At 40.5% G+C, this 20481-nt stretch overlaps 1 protein-coding gene across 1 annotated transcript in view; it reads right to left on the minus strand.

The window, feature by feature from the left end:
• Window positions 1-5683: 5683 nt before the first annotated feature.
• LOC104303523 (lipoxygenase homology domain-containing protein 1) overlaps window positions 5684-20481 on the minus strand; it is a 125804-nt gene continuing 111006 nt past the window's right edge. Inside the window, exons 34-44 of the mRNA XM_054179471.1 lie at window positions 19914-20121; window positions 18442-18501; window positions 17674-17852; window positions 16639-16861; window positions 13829-13983; window positions 13624-13699; window positions 12294-12372; window positions 11786-12071; window positions 9876-9954; window positions 6542-6617; window positions 5684-6025 (exon numbers count right to left, since the gene is read on the minus strand). Of these exons, the coding sequence (XP_054035446.1) occupies window positions 5956-6025; window positions 6542-6617; window positions 9876-9954; window positions 11786-12071; window positions 12294-12372; window positions 13624-13699; window positions 13829-13983; window positions 16639-16861; window positions 17674-17852; window positions 18442-18501; window positions 19914-20121 (1491 nt within the window). The 3' untranslated portion in view covers window positions 5684-5955. The remainder of the gene's footprint in view (window positions 6026-6541; window positions 6618-9875; window positions 9955-11785; window positions 12072-12293; window positions 12373-13623; window positions 13700-13828; window positions 13984-16638; window positions 16862-17673; window positions 17853-18441; window positions 18502-19913; window positions 20122-20481) is intronic.

The following is a 20481-nucleotide window of genomic DNA, read 5'->3' on the forward strand; positions in this document are numbered from 1 at the left end:
GAGCAGCCACCCTTGGAGGTAAATAAAGTCCTGCATCATAAGGAGTTCTCTGATGACTTCTTCCAGAAGATCTGGTAAACCTCCTAGGCAATTTCCTATTCCTATTTTATCTTTTCCTATTTTCCTTTTTCTTCCCCTTTCCCCTTCCTCTCCCTCCCCATTTCCTTTCCCTTTTCTAACTGCCTTCTGTACTTTTCCTGCACTGTCCTTCTCTCTGCCTTGATGTGCATGACCTAAAGCTGGTTTCCCTTTTCCCCTTCCCCTTCCTCTCCCTCCCCATTTCCTTTCCCTTTTCTAACTGCCTTCTGTACTTTTCCTGCACTGTCCTTCTCTCTGCCTTGATGTGCATGACCTAAAGCTGGGGTGACCTGATGGAGACTGATGAACATATATTTCCTCATTCACCCTGGCACAATCTCTATACTATTTCTTCCATACTTCTGACATTGTCTAGTTTTCCATGATAAAACAGTACCCTCAGGCACACATGCAGCAAGTGAGAATTACTCTACAAAACATTCACAAGTTTTAGATGTTTTCAATGGATTCATGTTTAAACTATGCACTCAGGTGTCAGTGGAAGTTGTGACACAGGCTGTATGTTTAATATTTACATACTCAAGTTCTTACTTGCCTTTTTTTTTTTGCCCAAATAACTTCATTCGCAAATCTATCCTCTGGACTAAGATAACTCCACTGCAAAGGGAGCAGGAATTTCCTGTCCAGAAAGCCAGTATTTCATCAAGCTAACATTAAGCAGACAGCAGAAATACATTGGGAAATTGGTACACTCTTTAGAAAATTAATATTAAAACACAAGAGGGGAGGGGAGGGGAGGAGAGGGGAGGAGAGGGGAGGGGAGGAGAGGAGAGGAGAGGGGAGGTTCGGAGAGGAGAGGTTCGGAGAGGTTCGGAGAGGAGAGGACCTTCAAGGTCATCATGTCCAACCTATTATCCAACATATATATATATTCATAACACATCATGGGTATAAACAGCTTGAGATGATTGGTTTAGCTTGAGATTATTTTATTCACAGGCCTACACATAGATTGGAGACATTTCCAAACTGCAATCTTGCCTTTAAAATTGAGAAAAGAAGCTTGACTCGAGTATCTCCATGTGTGAGCTCACTTTCACAATCACAAAGAATACTCTGGAATGTCCCTTGTTTTCAGAAATTATTTAGATATATACTACCCTGCCAAGGGTCAGGACTGGGCTGGCCACTAGACAAATGACAGATGCTCCCTATGAATCCTCCCTTCCCAAAGGGAAAAAGAAAAGGATTAAGGCAGAGGGACTGATGGGCTGGAAAAGAAAACCGAAACCAAATTTGAAGGAGCCTATAAATCAAACTTAATGAGAGTGCTTATGTGCTACTGGTTTAGGCATACACTTAGATTTTTAGGCACAAATTTACATTTCATGGTGAATTAGAGCTGTAGTTTCTTGCATTGTATTTCCAGAATGTCTAAACATTCGAAACACGTAAATACATGCAGTTGTGAGCTCTAAATAAACAGATAAGTAAACAAAGCCCAGGTTTAAGCAGCCAGAGTGACTGAGGACAGCTCTGGCTTTGATGCCAGCATGTGGATTTCCAAGATTATGTAGGAAAGCAGAAATGATTTCTTTGAAAGTCTGAAAGATTTCACTTAAATTGAGATTTATTAGTTAGAAACGGATGTCACTTACCTTTCCTGTTGCTTCCTAGTATGTACTGAAGAACACAATCAAAGATAGACATAAATACGTAAGGAATGATAGCAGAAGACACAGACTGGGGGGAAGACATCACAGGACGCGAGCTTGCAACCAGGGCTTTCTACAGCACTGACAACTCTTTCACTGCCATTGTGCATGCAGAAACCAACCAAGCACATCACATTTTATGATAAATGGGAAAAGCGTTAATGGCATGCCTAAGGGGATATTAACATGCCCCACAACACTGTATTTAAGATGTAATTAAGAATTTTCAAGATTTTGAAGAAGAAAATGAAGAGTCCCATTTTTGTTCCTCTTTTTAACCCATCCATTTAAAATTAACTCAAGCCAAGCAAAAGAACTGCAGAAAGATTCAGCTGCAGCACAGAAAGGTCTGGCACTGATTTGCACTGCCCAGAAGGAGTTTCTGAACTTTTACAGACCACATCTTTTCTTCAAGAAGAGGACCAAGAAGCCATTTTAAATTGGTGTGTGAGCAGAATATATTTGCAAACACATTTATAAATACTAACAGAATACAGAATTAACCAGGTTGGAAAAGACCTTTGAGATCATTGAGTCCAACCTATCAACCAACACCATCTAATCAACTAAATCATGGCACCAAGTGCCTCATCCAGGCTCTTCCTAAACACCTCCAGTGATGGTGACTCTACCACCTCCCTGGGCAGCACATTCCAATGACCAATCTCTCTTTCAGTGATGAATTTCTTCCTCACATCCAGCCTAAACCTTCCCTGGCACAGCTTGAGACTGTGTCATTTTGTTATGGTGCTGGCAACCTGGGAGAAGAGACCAACCACCCACCTGGCTACAACCTCCCTTCAGGTAGTTGTAGACAGCAATAAGGTCTCCCCTGAGCCTCCTCTTCTCCAGGCTAAGCATCCCAAACTCCCTCAGCCTCTCCTCATAGGGCTCAATAGTGTTCATCCAAGACTCCTAAAGGAACTTGAAGGAACACTTGGTCCGTCCTTTTTTTTCTTATTCCTTTTCCACAAGTGACAACCTACAGGATGGATAGGTGCAATATAACTGCTTCATATGTACTTAAGAGAAGGGAATTCTTTCTTTTGTATGATGAGTTTCAGCAAAACAATACTTGGGAGTTGCTGGGAGAATGCTAAATGGTCCAATGAGCCAGTCAGAACATGGCTATATTTCATTTTAGTTCTTTCAAATCCTTAACACCATCAGCAAAAGAAACTGAGACACTAAAGGGCTTAAATGGACAGAAATATTTCACCTAGATCAACATAATAATATATATAAAAGCACACCAGGAGATGTGGATAAGGGAAAAAAAAGATGGATTCAGCTAATGCTGGATCCTTAATGGACACTCTCAGACTCTGTTAGGTCTAAGAGTCTATGTTATATTCTTCAGGGTCTGCATTATAGCACCCAGCTCCAGGCTTTCTCTGTAATGCAAAATTAAATATTCTTCCTTAATAATAACAGTAATAAAGAAGAAAAAAGGAGAAGAAAGAAGAATAAAGGAGAATGAAGAAAGCAGCAGCAGCACAGCAAAATCCTCCAGCCACTGCCCTCTCGCACAGATCTTCAAGGACAGGATACAGCAGGGAGAGACAGCAGACATCAAACCCTTCTCTCCTCTACAGCTTTGCATCTTGCAGCTGTTGTCTTGCTGCTCCTTCCAAGGCTTCCAAATGCCTGCATTTCTGGTTGACCCAGGCAGTCTCTTTTCCACGCTACATCTCTGCTCCCCATGGAGGCGTCCGTGGTGTCAATATCCGCCCAGGCTTTCCGCAGGCAGGGCAGGGTGCTGGGAGCAAAGCAGCAAGGTCGCACCCTTGCCGTGCAGCGACAGCAGAGTGCACACGAGGTGGCACCTCTGTCATGGCTCTGTCATTGGTCAGCAGTGCTATCCAAAAATCATCCCACTTGCAAGGGGCAGAGATTAAGTGAGATCTGTGCCAAACACAGCAGACATCACTGCATGCCAGGTAGAAGAGGCAAGTTTGGGGTTTGGCACTAAGACCCAAGCTAAATATGTTAAATGGTGTGTTTTCCGTGCCAGACCTGAGAGGGGGGATTAGAGGGCATTTCAGGTTTTCTTATCAAAGTGTAACCTCCTGGAAATATGTGCTGCAAGCACCCTTGATGTCCTTCAAATGGTCCTGCTAGTGAAAAGGTGGAGTTGTTCACATGGCTTTGGACTCAGGGAAGCAAATCCAAAATTTGACTTGTATACTTTCTAGGCAGAGAAAAGAGTTTTCAAAATGAAAGGCAGCTGCTGAAGAAGAATAGAATAGAATAGAATAGAATAGAATAGAATAGAATAGAATAGAATAGAATAGAATAGAATAGAACAAACCAGGTTGGAAAAGACCTTCAAGATCATCAAGTCCAACCTATCATCCAACACCATCTAATCAACTAAACCATGGCACTAAGTGCCCCATCCAGCCTCTTCCTAAACACCTCCAGTGATGGTGACTCCACCACCTCCCTGGGCAGCACATTTCAATGGCCAATCTCTCTTTCTACGAAGAACTTCTTTCTAACCCCCAGCCTAAGCCTTCCCTGGCACAGCTAGAGACTGTGTCCTCCTGTTCTGGTGTTCCCTATAGGTAATGAAAAAGAGATTAGGAAGCCATTATTTACACTTGATAAATCAGAAATGGCATCAAAGAGAGCTAGTATTACAAACTATTAATGAAAGACATAATAATGACACAAAACACATAACAGATCACAAAGAAGTGCTTCAATGTAATGAATACTGATACTAAATAAGTGAACTGTGAGCTCTGGGGATACCATTTCAAATCCACCCCAGCATGAGCAAGAAGAGCACTTCTAGGGAAACCTGTCTCTGTTTCTTTTCTCACTAATCACATCCACACCTTAACATTAGTTCTGCCTTTGATGACATACAAGGTGGATAAAGCTGAAATTACCTGCCCAGACCCACTGTATGTGCTTATTCTTTTCTTATGTCAAAGTAACAACTGAAACCTCATCCCCCACAGAGATTTTGGCCAACATTCTCAGAGTAATGTGAGTAAATAATCTTTGCACAGCTGGACAAGGTTTCATCAGCACAGATTAGGAACTCATTTAATTGTTTTAATTGTAGAGAATACACTGCTGCTGCAGAACATGGCAAGGCCTTGCAACAGGTCTAAAATTCAGGTACTTATATAGAGATCGGATTTTGGAGGTGCCAAATGTGGAGCCTTTGATTAAACAGACAAATGCCCTATGTCACTTACACACAATGTTTGTATTCTGATCACACACATGAAACGTTGGGTGATGTGCAAGTCATGATTTCATTTCAGGCTTATCTGTATCCTAAACCCTTCCTGACTTCTGGCAAAGGCAAAGCCTACCAAACCAAACGTTGTGCCTTATAGCTAAATAGCAGCCTACCAAAGCAAGCATTATAGCTAAATATGTATCTGTCTATTGTGCATTTTCAACATTATTTGGCCTTTTGTTTTGGGAGTGAAGGCATTCACACGAAGAACGCTGAAAAGCAGTTAGATGGCTAAGGCCGGGCCCTGCAGAAGTCATCCAGCTGAGCAGGGAGCTGCCTAAGCCTGCCAGTAAGCTATTGCAATGCTACTGATAACAGCCTCTCTTAAGAGACCCTTTGAATCTAAAGGTTCTCAGTTGAAGTTCTGGCTCAGCAACAAGATTTTACAATCAAATGACAGTGGGAGGCTTGCTGACACAAGGTGAACTCCTGAATAACAAATTCTTTATTACTCTCTGTTATGGCCTTATAGAAAAAGGAAGCAATAAAGGGGTAAAGCTGCAGAGTCGTGCAGGATGCTTGGAAAATTACTTTGAGAAGAATCTAAATTTGCCTAAATGTTGAAACTGAAACAGATTCATCAAATTAATAAATATCGACAGATTTGATCAGAGAGCTAAATTTAGCTTGCCCACAAATTATTCCCGAAACAAACCCGTTTATGTTGCTACAGAGGCCTGCCATTGTGAATGCTCAGATCAAGCCCACAGAGCCACACTGCAGGCTGAAATGTCTGCTCTCTACATTTCAGTCATGCAAAGTTCTTGAGCATCTCTGCTAGGACTGGAACGCGGCGCTCACGTTAGACATGTTTAATTTACTGTGATGCTTTTAATGCATTGTTTTGACATCCCTTCACGGTAATTACAATACCTCCAGAATTATAAACTACAAGTAAATCAAATCTGCATCAGTTTGGAGGAGTGAAACACTCAGAAAGAATCAGAAATCAGGCAGCTGTGGGTAGAGCTGCACTACGGTGCGACCATCGCTTTCATCCTCAGCAAGCCACCTTAAAGGAAGAACACAAAACCTGTCAGAGATACAGCACTTAGACAAATGATGAGAGCCTGCTTCTGCACCTTTGGATTTCTAGGAGAGTTTTTATGTTGGTTTATACAGAAGCAGTAAACAACCTGAAGAATATAGTGATGTGTGTGTATACATATATATATATATATATATATATATATATACAAACACATACACACATATGTATATATTTAGTGTCCATAGATGTGTAATGTAAAAGTGTAATTAGCTTTGTAAATAGATTTATGAAATACATTTATGAAATACACATTCATTTTACTTGTTGTTTGTATGGGTAAGAAGTAGATTCATAGAATCATAGAATGGTTTGTGTTGGAAAGGGACCTCCAAAGGTCGTCTTAGTGTTTGAGGAAACCAGAAGAGAAACAAGGGAGACTAAGAAGACTCCCTACTAACTGAGACTAAAAAGGCTATTACTAGTTCTTGTTGGAATGAAAACAGCACCTACAGAGTGATGATGAACTGAGGTACCAACCTGTTACAGCTGAAGCAATACTGTGAATGCCTAGATGCATCTGTGATTTCTACTTTCTCCAGAAACCAGCCACTTGCTGTAGAAGCAAAAGAAGAAGAGACAAGAGCAAACTGAATATAACCAAAACACAAATAAGGCACGAGAAAGGTTTCTGGTTTCATTTCCAAACCCTGTGTGATTCAGGACCTCCAAATATATTCGGTATCAATAATAAAACTGAAGTGTGGATGATTTGTCTTACTACCAACTTCTCTCAATCTAACAGAAGAAGGTCTTTGATGTTTTTTGGCAGGAAATATAAAGGAAGATTTTTATTACAATTTAACTAATTTCTCCATCTAGAACAGAGCAGGCAGCAAGACAAATGAAACAGGGAGCACAATAATACCAAATGCATGCTTGAAAGGCCATTTTACCCTTTTCAGTGCTCTGAAATACCCACAGAGTACACCCCTGGTGGGCTTTGGTCTTCGGTGCCCACCAAACCCATGAAACCAGATGGACTCTATCAGGAGATGCAATTTCTTTAGTAACAACCCAAGCCCTTAAACAGCAGAAACTCTGCTACTCCTGATTAATGTATTTATATTATATAAACCAAGTGCTGACTCTGAATGCTTCCCCTATTAATTTTTCTCCACCAGTTGTGAGTCAGAAGAGCATCTCCATTTAGGTCAACACTCATAGCTGCTTTAGCTTTAAGGATGTATTTAATATTCTGCTATAAATCTCCTGTGTGAAAAATACCTTCCTGCACTACAAAATTTTGTTTCACAGACTATTAGAATGTGAAGGTTTTAAGAAGGAAATTTTATTCCAGCTATACATTGTCTGTGCTGACATCTTTGGTGGGGTTTGCTCATGCTAATACTTAATGAAAACATTTGAATGCTAATTAGAGTCACACTGCTAGGAGCTGAAAATCTTTTGGTATTCTTTGCACGTCCTAGGGACAAAATACTATAACAAATTCCTTTGGCTTTCAAATATTTGGACAAAGTATTAATTAGGTTAAAACCCATTAAAAATATTTTTATTTGTAAATAGGCTAAAAATGTTGTGCAAAAATACTTGCAAATTGGACCAATTTAAGCATTAAGGTTTGGGTTGGAAGGAACCTTTAAAGGTCATCTAGTCCGAGCCCCTGCAATAAGCAGGGACATCTGCAATTAGGTCTGGTTGCTTAGAGCCCCATACAAAGATGATCAAAGGGCTGGAATACCTCTGAGGATAGGCTGAGGGAGCTGGGGCTGTTCAGCCTGGAGAAGACTCCAGGGGAACCTTATTGCTGCCTTCCAATACCTGAAGAGAGCCTACAGAAAGGCTGGAGAGGGACTTTTCATTAGGGTGTCTAGCAATAGGGCAAGGGGATAAAGATAAAGCCTAAAGTGTTTCTCACTTTTCCTGGCTATTTTCAAACAATTAGCTAGGATTACTAGGCCATAAAAGTGTCTTCCTCTTTCATCCTCAATTCACAAGAGTTATTTGTTGATATTGTAAAGTACTTTTGGAACATCTTTAATGAAATCTTGTGAAAGCTTTAATACATCACAGACTCTACTTGGAATGTACAACCTTTCATGAGATCTCTGTCATTCAGAGCCAAGATTATCAGCAATAAAAATGTAGAGTCTCTCAAATTTACATGGCACTTTCCAAAGGAACACAGAGGCATGTTTGCTCTCTTTTGAAATGTTGAAAAGCTAAGGCTTTATCCTTTATTAACAAAACTCCACCAGACCCAACAGAGGTCTCCAGGTATGGAGAAATCTGGACACAGCTAGGAAAGATTAACAAACAGATGAAACATTTCAAAGAGGTGTTATGTTTGAGGATGCTTGTGAGGATTACAGCTAAGGTGACAAAAGACACTTGGAGATAATTTCAGAGTGAAATGTAGAGGAAGGCAGCCTTGGATGTAAGATGAATCAACACACACCAGCTGTGCTAGGAAGACCATATTAGCAGCTATGTGATGTTGATCAGGACACAGACAGGAAAGATAATCATGTTGTTGATAGTTTGGGACTCAGGAAATAGAAGTTCAGCCTATATTTCCCCTGCAGAATTCTGTGCAATTCTCTGAGTGTTAAAAGTCTGCCAGCACTGAGTTCCCTTCCCACATCAGTTCCGTGTTGAATTGTGTGCCTGTACAGCAGCAGACACGAAGAAGATGGAAGTCAGCAGGAGGAATTTACTTATCAGAGGTATTTCAAGAGGTTTGATGGTTTTTCTTTTCTAGTTTTCCACAGCATAACATCTACAACATGACTGGACAGTGAGTCAAAAACCTTCTGCTATTTGCAGGCTTTTGCCTGGTTTATTCTGGATATGACAAACCTTTGCTACCTTACAGTGGTTCATGCACTTAGATAAATCAGGTTTTAGTAAACCCAAACCTATTTGTTTCAGATAGATTAAGTAAAATTCACCTGACTGGAATATCTCAATGCACTCAAACCTTTTTGACTCGAGTTCTACATCGCAAAAGCCCTTTACAGATTTGCAAAAGCCCTTTACAGATTTGTGTGTCTCTAGGGGGGTTTAGCACCACTAAATGTAAGCTCAGAATATTATATGCCCTAATCTCTCAACTTATTTTTTTGTTGCAAAATTCAGGTTTTAAAGCTTAGATGTAATACACTGTACACAGAAACAGTTTCCATCATTATGTGTGAGTATTGACTGTAGAATCATACCATCATAGAATGGTCTGGGTTGGAAAGGACCTGCAAAGGTCATCCAGTCCAACCTCCTCTGCAGTAAGCAGGGGCATCCTCAACTAGATCAGGTTGCTCAGAGCCCAGTTGAGCTTCACCTTGAATAGGTGAATAGGACCTGTAGCCATGTCCTAACCTAACATCAAGACCTGGTGCACACTAATGTTCTCCTCATAGTTTAACTTCCAGAAGAATAAAATCCATATACGTGTCAGAGGGAGTTAGTGTGCTTCGACCAGAGTCCTAAACCTGCCCTATTTCTTAGATAGGGCTCAAATCACAGAAAGTTTAGCCTGCAGTTTGAAAACTCAATCCTGTGTTATTTAAGGCATCTAATAGAAGCTTGGGGTGAGCAGTGTTTGAAGGATAAAAGTCTCTGAGGTTTACACCAAGTAGATCTCTATTAGAAACTAAGAAAATCAAGGGAAAGTCAAGGGAAATGTGATAGAGGCAGAAGGGGTGTGAGCAAGAGCAGTCAAGCTGACCTCATTTGTATACACATTTGTATTAGCAAGCTGTAGCAGTAGCATGACTTCAGAAACCTTTCCAAATGTCAGGCAGATCCTTAAGCAGAAGATTTTTGCAAGGCTATGGAATGCATGCAGCATACTCACCAAATCCTCTCCCATCGTGACCAATTTCAATTGAACGCAGGCTGCCTAATTTCTTTGTCTTAACCTTGAATGTATCAACCTTTAATATTAAAAGACAAGTATTAAAAATAATACATTGCTGCCTGGAAACTCACAGATTTCTTTAGGTCAATTCTGAGACTAATTAAAATATAGTAATACTAATTCAAAATAGATGGCTGGCTCCTGATGTCATTTCTGTTCTTTATTGAAGATGTGTGGTGTAAGGTCACAGATTAGATACCAAAGACTTGCTTCTCATTCTCTGGTAGGATAATCCCTACTTCTTTCTTGACTTTCAACTACCTTATGAATTCTCAGCTGATAGAGACTCCTAAAATGTTTTCAGTGTGTGTGTAACACATTCAAGAACATAAAAGGATAAAGGCTTTAAGCACATGTACCATTCTCTATTATATATTTTGATAGAGAATATTATTCTGTTTCATTTACAGATGTATGTTTTATTGCATCCCTTTCCCATCATATGTTTGGCATCTTTGTCTACTCCATGGCTTAGCTGGACAGCTAACAGGATTTCTATGCACCTACTCTTTTTATTTTTTAAATAGCAATGAGACCCTCCTGCGCAGTACCAGGCAAAGAGAAGCCCTGCCCAAGACACTCTTTTACTTGCTTCTTATGCCCACAAATTTATTAACCTCCTCAATGTGGAAGACAATACAAAGGCAAAGATATTTGAGAGGATATTCACTGTGGCTGAAGAAACTTGGGCCAACTGCAAGGAAAAAGATGTTTACTACTGCTGAAGATAATGAAGTAGATCTCAGAAGGAAGATACTTTGACTGGAGTTTTAATTATTCAGTCATTACCTTTCCACAAAAGAAATCCACAGGAGAAAGATATGGAAAATATATTTGTTTCTTGCTACATAAGGGTAACTGTCATCATACACCAGTGCACAGGTGGTGAGCAAATGGAGCAGTTCCTTTGCCAGAGTAATATGTTTATTAAAATAGCAGAAGTTTCTGTTCAGGTATGAGGACATCATGCAGAGACTGAGCATTCTGATGCAAATACCCTGTCTCTCAACTAGGGGTCTCTGAATAGCCTAAAGCGTGATCAGGTTGATGTGAGCGGTTCCATTTTATCTGGTTATAGGCTCATACATCCAGTGAGGCTCACAGCAAAGTAAAATGATGGACTGTAAGAGCCTGATGTATTCTCAAGCACTCCAAGTCTGTGCTACAGCAAGGGTTCTCACAGGTGTATGCACATGCACAGGCAATGCAGGCTGTGTGTTTCAGAGCAAGGAAATGTGGTGAGGGGATGCAATGTGTAGATGTGTTTGAGACCAAGAGCTAGAAGAGCTTCACCAGAAGCAAAATGTCCCTTGGTTACTCTGGTGAATAGGTGAAAACACAGAGATAGAATACATAGAATAAACCAGGTTGGAAGAGACCTTCAAGATCATCACTTCCAACCCATCAACCAATCCAACACCACCCAAACAACTAACCCATGGCACCAAGCACTCCATCAACTCTTCTCCTGAAAACCTCCAGTGATGGCGACTCCACCACCTCCCCAGGCAGCCCATTCCAATGGGCAATCACTCTTTCTGTATAGAACTTTTTCCTAACATCTAGCCTGAACCTCCCCTGGCGCAGCCTGAGACTGTGTCCTCTTGTTCTGGTACTGGCCGCCTGGGAGAAGAGACCAACATCCGTCTGTCTACAATCTCCCTTCAGGTAGTTGTAGAGAGTAATAAGGTCACCCCTCAGTCTCCTCTTCTTCTGAGACCATATCTTATCCAGTGATGGGAAAAAAACAGGACAAATGCCTTGACTTCCATAAAGGTCTGGCATAAATTTAAAGTTTGCTTTCCCAGGCCAGAAATGGACACATCCTCTAGAATCTGTGTACTCACCTTTCCTCTTTCAAAGGGGTCTTGATGCTCCAGCGACTGAGAGAGCTGAAACACCTCCGATTTGTCCTCTTTCCCAAACAAAACAATATGCACATTGGCATCAGTCCCTGCTCCCCTTTTGTCACCTGTGTATACTTTAATCGTATACTCTGTCAGATTTCCTGCTTGGCCTCCTTCCCTACGTAAGCTGTTGTCTAGATCATTCGTTTCTTTGTCTCCTCTAATAACAAAAGATAGTGGGATTTCTTTCTGTATTTCTGGCTTATTTGCCTCCACAGAAAATGCTCTGAAAAACAAAACCACATATGTTTTTTTTTTTGTGGTGAGCCAATCGTAGTGAATAAAAACAAACCTATGAATTTATGTGGGACAGCTAAAGAGGGACTTATTTTTACAACATCCATTGACCGAACTACTGTGTGACAGTCATTTGAATTTAGTGCCCACTCAGTGTTTTCAACTGTTGTGCTATAACTAAAAGATTACTACTTTTACATAATTTACTTACTCATTCACTTCAAATACATAGATAGGGTGTTCCTTCACAGCTTCTTTCAAATGCAGTTTTTTAATGTCCAGCTTGCAGTCTACAAAGAAGGAAATGAAGCACAGTGAAAAACTTTGTACTACACAGCAAGGTGTTAGGTAGAGAATGTTGCAGATATAATGGTGTAATTTCTTCTGTATCCAAATATTAGTAATTCATTTATGAATGCCACCAACTGACTCAAAAATCTTGGGGTCACCATAAGATTCCTTATTGTGCTTCTGTTGGAAACCTCAACTCAGAAATTTATGAATGAGCATCTCCTTTCACAGAATCACAGAATCACCAAGGCTGGAAGAGCACATTCCAATGGCTAATGACTCTCTCTGTGAAGAACTTTCTTCTCACCTTGAGCCTAAACTTCCCCTGGTGCAGTTTGAGACTGTGTCCTCTTGTGCTGGTGCTGGTTGCCTGGGAGAAGAGACCAACCCCGTCCTGGCTACAACCTCCCATCAGGTAGTTGTAGACAGCATTAAGGTCTCCCCTGAGCCTCCTCTTCCCCAGGCTAAGCAACCCCAGCTCCCTCAGCCTCTCCTTGTAGGGCTTGTGCTCGAGGCCTCTCCATAGCCTTGTTGCCCTTCTCTGGACACGTTAAGTGTCTCAATGTCCTTCTTAAACTGAGGGGCCAGAACTGCGCACAGTACTCAAGGTGTGGCCTAACCAGTGTTGAGTACAGGGGACAATGACTTCCCTGCTCCTGCTGGCCACACCATTCTTGATGCATGCCAGGATGTCGTTTGTCTTAGTGAAGCAAAGGAATGTTGTCCTCTGTCCTTTGACAGGCTTGCAGAAAGGAATCGGCGTTACTCAGGCAAGCACAATTGAGGAGGAAGAACAGAAATACTTATGTGGTGCTTCCTCCTCAGGGACTGGTTGGCAAGGGGGTAGGAGCTCCATTCTCACGCAGCACAAAATGGAAACAGGTGGGGAAAAGGGCAAGAATAACAGAAGCACAGAAGGAAAAAGAAACAATACCAGTTTGTGTGATTGATTCTCCTAGATCCCCTATTAACAGATCATGCATTAATCACAGAACATAATCATTCATCTTAATTTTCTTTCCTGTATGGAAAGGAATCATTTACTTTCTGAAGCAATAATGATACAGCCTTTGGAATGAAGGATTTCAATGTGTCTGGATTTTGCTTTATAAAAATATAATCTTTTAGCGAAAAAATATCCAAAGGAAGCTGATCAGGATTTAACTCTGGCAGTGATTTCATTGCCTTTAACAGGAGGCTACCTGTGTGATTCACATCACTGACTTTAGAGAGCAGCAAAAGTACTTTACCTGTTTTACTGCTGATCAGAAGAACAACTTTGTCCAGTTCTCCCAATTCAACAGCTTCCACCACAACCAGAAACGACTGAAATGGAATTATTCAGGGTTACAAACTATATAACTGAAGTGGATAGGAAGATATGACAATAATACATAGGAAAAATGGATTAGAAGGATAAATGGAGAAAATTTAAAGCACTTCAAGATAGAGTACCTCATTGTCCTCTCCCTGCTGGACATTCTGCAAGGACCAGAGAAGGGCTCTGTCCCCTGTGTCACCATGAGCACCGTAGATACACGCAGTCATGTGCACTAAATTTCTCTCACTCAAAATATTTCTAGAAAACACTGTTAGGTGATATGTAACCACTGCAACAGCAAGCAGAGAGAGAGATCTGGTTAAGACCTTGCACAGCAGATTGACAAAACACAGCAACATGCAATCAGGTGAAATTAAGAATTCAGACACTTGTAAATGACAGGGGGGTTTGTTCATTATTTTTCTTGATATTCTCCTGCAGCTCTAAACACTGGTGATGCTGACAACTTCACGTTACAATAGAGGAAAGCATGCCCAAGGTTTTGTCTTAAAAACCACAGCAGTGCCAAATTCACCTTCTGTACAGCCCTGTATGTGTGAGAGAGAGCAAGAACCATTCCGTCCCTGGGGATGCCTGAGATGTAAGCATCTCAGAGGATGCTGCGGTGGAAAGAAACTATTTATGTATCTACTCAGCTGGAGGCTTCTCCCTGTTAATGCACCCAAAGGCACATGTGTGCACAGCCAGATCTCAAGGGTCTGCACTGTATTTTATCATCTGGGGTTTGCTGGTTTCAATTAGCCATTAGCATATGCTTCATCACAATCCAAAGAACAAACCAGGAAAAGAGAACTAAGAGATGAAATACTGAGGGACTCTATGAACTGAAATGTAGCAGCACACAGCTTCTGGTTAAGGTGATTGTAGGCAGCTGCTTTCCATTCCAATTAACACAATCCTGGTTTTGCTTTTAGCTGAGAAAAAGAAAACCAAGCAGAAAATAAATTAGATTTAGAAAGCTGACAGAAAAGTTGCTCTGTTTTGCACAATAAATTGTGAGTAAGTTTGTTTGTAAAGGATCACTTTGAACTTCATATGTGCCACCTGCTGTGGAGCTCCTTAAAGTTCTTTTGGATATAAAGTGGCAAAGATTTGGGGGAATATTTTTTTTTCACTGTCCTAGTTTTGTTGTTGGGTTTTTTTCCTTCACTGTGGTTACAAATCCTTCCATGAAGACTTCTGAAGCATGTGTGCAAAGAAATAAATGCAGCAGAGATGAGCTATTTTGTTTGTTTGTTCTTTTAGCTCAACACATAGGTAATAGAATACCTATTCCTTTTCTGTTTGGTTTTTGTTTGTTTGTTTTAATCTCAAAGCATTTTACAATGAAGGAAAATATTACCTAAGAGGTCAGTGACAGAGCCAGAGTCAGAACCATGGTCAAGGGGGTTCCAGTCTCACTGCCTATTTATCACTCACACTGCATCTTCCTCTCACCATTTCATGGAATTTCTCTGTGCTTGTGCACAGGCCCTAAATTCTTCTGCATGTGACTGCAATCAGCCCTTTGCAAGGGCACACTGATGTGCTTTGTGTTAATCTGAAGCTCCTCTTTGTTTAAATCCTGTGTACAGGAGATGAAAGCCATTAAAGCCTGCTCTGGACCTATACTGTGCAAGTTTTCAAGTGAAAATAACAGCTCTAAGCAATATCAATTCTAAAGCATAGGTATAAAATACAATTTTTCAGTTGCAGCCACAATCAGCAAGCCCAGCCTTCATCCCTGTTAATTCCACTAGGATCACTTGCATGCTTACTTTTAAACGTGTGAACCATGGAATGGGTTGGGTTGGAAGTGACCTTTAAAGGTCATCTAGCACAAAACCCCTGCAGTGAGGAAGGTCAGCTTCAAGTACATCGCTCAGAGCCCCAGACAGTCTGACCTGAAATGGTTCCAGGGATGGGGCATTTACCACTTCTCTGGGCAACCTGGGCCAGTGTCTCACATTTATGGTAAAAATTCTTCTTTTTATTGAGTCTGAATCACCTTCTTTTAGTTTAAAAACATCATTCATTGTCCTGTCACAACAGGCCCTGCTAAAAAGTCTGTCCCCATCTTTCTTAGAGGCTCCTTTAAGTACCGGAAGACTGCAGTTAGGTCTCCCTGACACCACCTCTTCTCCAAGCTGAACAGCCCCAAATGCAAACACCTCAGAGGAACTGGGGCATAAATTCAAATCCACACCTACTTCAGCTCACTTTGGGTGAACTGACTTACTTTCACCCAGCTAACTCTTCTGTTTTCTGCATAAAACCCAGGCACAAATGATTTGAACATGAAGTGTCATGAGCTGGGTCTGTTCAATACATTGAGAATTGCTCTCTCACACGGTGGCATTCAGTAAGCACCACATGATAAGGATAGGGAAGATGTGGTGCATTTTAGGTGAAAGGATGTCTTTCCTTTTGCTTAACACAGGTGACACATGTAAGGGAATTGCTGAGCTAATTTTAACAGGCATAAATATTTGGGATGTCTAAAGGTAATAAAGCTGATGCCTGTAAGCAGCGTTGAGCTGTTACTTACTGACAACCTTTGGAATGTGCAAACAACAACAAAATAGCTCAATAGTAAGGGAGCTGTAAAAAAATCATGTTGTTAATGTCAGTAATATGAGCAGATGAGGAAGGTAGAAATATTACAATGTTGCAAGAAAGGGATATTTCTTACAAACTGTTCTTTGCAGCCCATAATAATCGTTCTGTGCAATCAAATGAATATTGCGTTTCCCCACTTTATGGTACAGGAATTAAGCTAGGGGGAGAGTATTTTCCTTCATACCTTTTAAAGTTTTATCTAGATTTTATGAATCATTAAGTAAAGACAATAAAATTTTCTGGTTTGGTAAAGGTTTCTATTGTAATATTAGGACCTGTTAACCTCCTAGACCACTCTACTGCTTTAAAGTAGATTTATACCTACCAGAAAGTGCTTCTTTTAATGGCCACTCAACAGGGAATTCAACCCATCTGTCTCCATTAAGAGAAAGAGGAAGAGTTTTATTTATGGTGAGACTAAAGGTATCCAGAGTAGATGTGTTCTGCATTTTCAAGTGACAAAGAGACAACTGGGATATGCTGTTTTCCAAACTCTGGAGACCAAGCCTCACTTTATAAAGCATTCCCAGATCAGATGGTAAATGTATCTAGGAAGGAACAAAACAATGAGTTAGCATCCAAACAGAGACAGAGATACATGCACAGCACACAGGAAGAGAAGTATTCTATAAAGGGGTCAGCACCATTTGCATCAGTCTTGGTGCTAGAAGCCCCACTGAGTTCAAAGGCAGCAGAGGCAGGTTGGCAGTGAGCACTTACAGAAATATTAGATTTATACTCTAAGGGCATTCATTGTAATTAATCTATCAAAATCAAATTACATACTGCACTGATTTCTAAATGCAAACACTTAATATTAATGCCATTTAAATGGATATGCATTATTAACTTTGACTACTTGTTGACAGAGAACAACAAAAAGAAAATGCTTAATCATCATGAACTTGAGAGAGCCAAAAAATTAAAAAGGAAATCTGGTGTGCAACTGAAAATTTCTCTTCTGCTTTCTTCTGTGGGGGTTGGTCTCTTCTCCCAGGCAACCAGCACCAGAACAAGAGGACACAGTCTCAAGCTGCACCAGGGGAAGTTTAGACTCGAGGTGAGGAGAAAGTTCTTTACAGAAAGAGTAATTGACCAGTGGAATATGCTGCCCAGGGATGAGGTGGAGTCACTGTCCCTGGAGGTGTTCAAAAAAGGATTGGATGTGGCACTTGAAGCCACGGTTTAGGTAGTCATGAGGTGTTGGGTGACAGGTTGGACTTGATGATCTCTGAGGTCTTTTCCAACCTTATTGATTCTATGACAATATCTGCAATATTTACAGCACTAGGTGGTTATTTCCCTTGGAAAGGCAACTCAAAGAGAAGTTAAATACAGACAAATCTGTATATTATTTTACATCACATGTTATTTGGTTCTTAGCCTGATGTTCCACTTTGTTTTCCATGGAAACCGGATTTGACTTGCCGTTGCTTCCATAAAAAACCATAACCAACTTGGATACATTTTCTGACAACTCTTCAAAGTCTGGTTTTGTTTCTTCTTGATGTTTTGTGAAATAAATCCTCCATCTGCCTCCTGAACAAGTACAACAAAGAAAAGAAAAGGAAAAAAAAGAAAAAGAAAGATGAAAGATGTTCCTGTTTTCACGTGTCAACCAAGGCACCTGGGATCCCAAGTAACAAGTGATAGGACAAGAGGAAATGGCCTCGAGTTGCACAGGGGGTGGCTGGATATTAGGAAACATTTCTTCACTGAAAGGTTTGTAAAGCCCTGAAACAGACTGCTCAGGGAGGTGGTAGAGTCCCCATCCCTGGAGGGATTTAAAAGATGCTTAGATGTGGTACCGAGGGATGTGGTTTATAGGTAGGCTTGGCAGTGCTGAGCTGACGGTTGAAATCAGTGATCTTAAAGGTCTCTTCCAACCAAAACAATTCTGTGATAAAATTCCTACCATGTGCCTTAGTCTGCATGGGAAGGATTAATGTATAAGCACTTCATCTGGGTGCTGATCAGCTCTTTAAGTATATTGCCATTTCTTACTATTAGAAAGGGGAAAATATTGTCAGTCCTAGTAAGTGTACTGGTGCATTGTGATGAAAATATTCTCCCACTTTTATTTCAGAACTGATGAATCAAACAGCCACTGTAATGGCAGAGACTGTACCTGAATTCATTTGCTCCTCTCCTAAAGGCCAGGCAGAAGTGCTTCTCCTCTCCTGAATGTCTGATTAAAAATAGATTGAAATAGACCAAATTAGTGTTTTTGTAGAACAATGTCTAAATGATAATAAATGCCTCTATTCATCCTTAGTGAGGCTACTGACTATCAGATCATTTAGATTAAAGATTTAACTGGGAAATATACAACATCATTTCATCCTTAAACATCATCTCCTGTATATCATCCTATTTAATGAACTGATTCTAGAGCTAGCACTTTACTCTGAAGTGGCTGTAACATGAAGATTGAAGTATTTTTAATTTTGAAGCATTTCTCTCTTATTTATACAATTTACACTCTGCATGAATTAGAACTAATTTGGTGTTTTTAATGCCCATTTTGTGGGCTAATGTTCTTCTCACTGGTACCAGCTTGCATTGATTTCAAGGGGATTCGGTATAGACCAAAGCTGCTTGAAAACATTAGATAGAGACTTTAATCAAAGGTAGAAAACCTTCTTTTGAGACCACAACCAAGTTTGGGTTTCTCAATAATTGTATAAAAACCCTCACAGGAACAATTTCTCCTTCCACCAAATCAATTTATTTTCAATAAATTTGACTAAACCCATGTTATATAACCTTAGCTACACTAAATATTCCAACATTTCATCCAGAAAAGTCCCAACACACAGTCTAAAATGAAGTTGAAATTATTTGCTTTGCTGCCTCCTTTTCTTTCCGGGTTCCAAATGATCAGAAGTTAGAGATGATACGGCAGAGGGCTTTGATGGCATGGGAATGCTGCTGAGCCTCAATAGACTACTGCTAGACAAGCATCACCATGCCAGTGCCACTATGGTGAGCAGAGATGCCCTGGGAATGAGGAGAAAAAGAGCTAGAGTATTTTCTGTATCCTAAGGACTCACCTACACTATTTACTACTAGTAGGAGTTAGAGCATAAGAAATACTGACTGCCCACGTGGTGTTGTGTCAAAAGTATGTCCAGTTTCTGGTAGAAGCCAAATGGTGTGGCATAAAATTATCTTCTTGAACATAATGCAGGCATTTTGACCACTGATTAAAGACAGCTTGCCCCACTATTCACCTCATCTTCACTATGCCTAGCAAGTAGCTGGAACAGGTATTCAAAGCTCCAAAAAATGGTTTGCCAGTGACAATATAGAAGCAAGACTTGGGGAAGCAGCAATTTGTCAAGAGAAGAGGCCAAATTGGTTGCTATTTATGCCACTGTAAATCTGGAGTAACAAAGCAGAAATTATCCTCTGGCAAACAGTGGTTATTAAATGGTACTAAAACCCAACAGTGTTCAGACACACCAATTCCCTACGTAATGACAATGTCCCACTAGAATATACTAAACCATAACTTGCTTAGAGGAGGAAGTGCCAGAGCTGCATTCTGCAGTTTGGAACGAATTTCTTAGCAAATGACAGTTTGGAGATAGCACTGACCTGTGGCATCCAGAGTTATTGAAGCAGATCTTTTGCCATCACATCTGTCTTTTAGCCATGTTTGAGCCATAAACAATGTTTCTGTCCTGGCAACTGCTGACTCCTTCACAACAATCTTCTCCAGAAACCAGTCAGAGCCTTTCCCTTTTTCAACCACCATCCCTTGCAGAGTGCCAACATCTACTGCTTCCACTTGAAAAACATCCACCTGAAGAATTCAGGATCAAAGTTAAGACATGTGGAAACAAAACCAGAGAATTAATTTAAGGGTGTATTTAAAAACATTCAAGTAGGAGGAAAATCAGTTTGTTGTTTTCTCTGTTGTTTTTTTTTTCTTCATTAATTCAATTTTGGTGCCATGGGTTAGTTGTTTGGTGCCGTGGGTTAGTTCTTTAGGTGGTGTTGGATTGGTTGATGGGTTGGACGCGATGATCTTGAAGGTCTCTTCCAACCTGGTTTATTCTATGTATTCTATTCTATTCAATAACTAGCAACAAAACCAGAGAGAACAAACTTAAAGATGCTAACCTCCTGCATGAAGAAGTATTCTCTTCAGGTCACTGCTAAA

Source organism: Dryobates pubescens, chromosome 3, assembly GCF_014839835.1.
Source record: "Dryobates pubescens isolate bDryPub1 chromosome 3, bDryPub1.pri, whole genome shotgun sequence".
NCBI lineage: Eukaryota > Metazoa > Chordata > Aves > Piciformes > Picidae > Dryobates > Dryobates pubescens.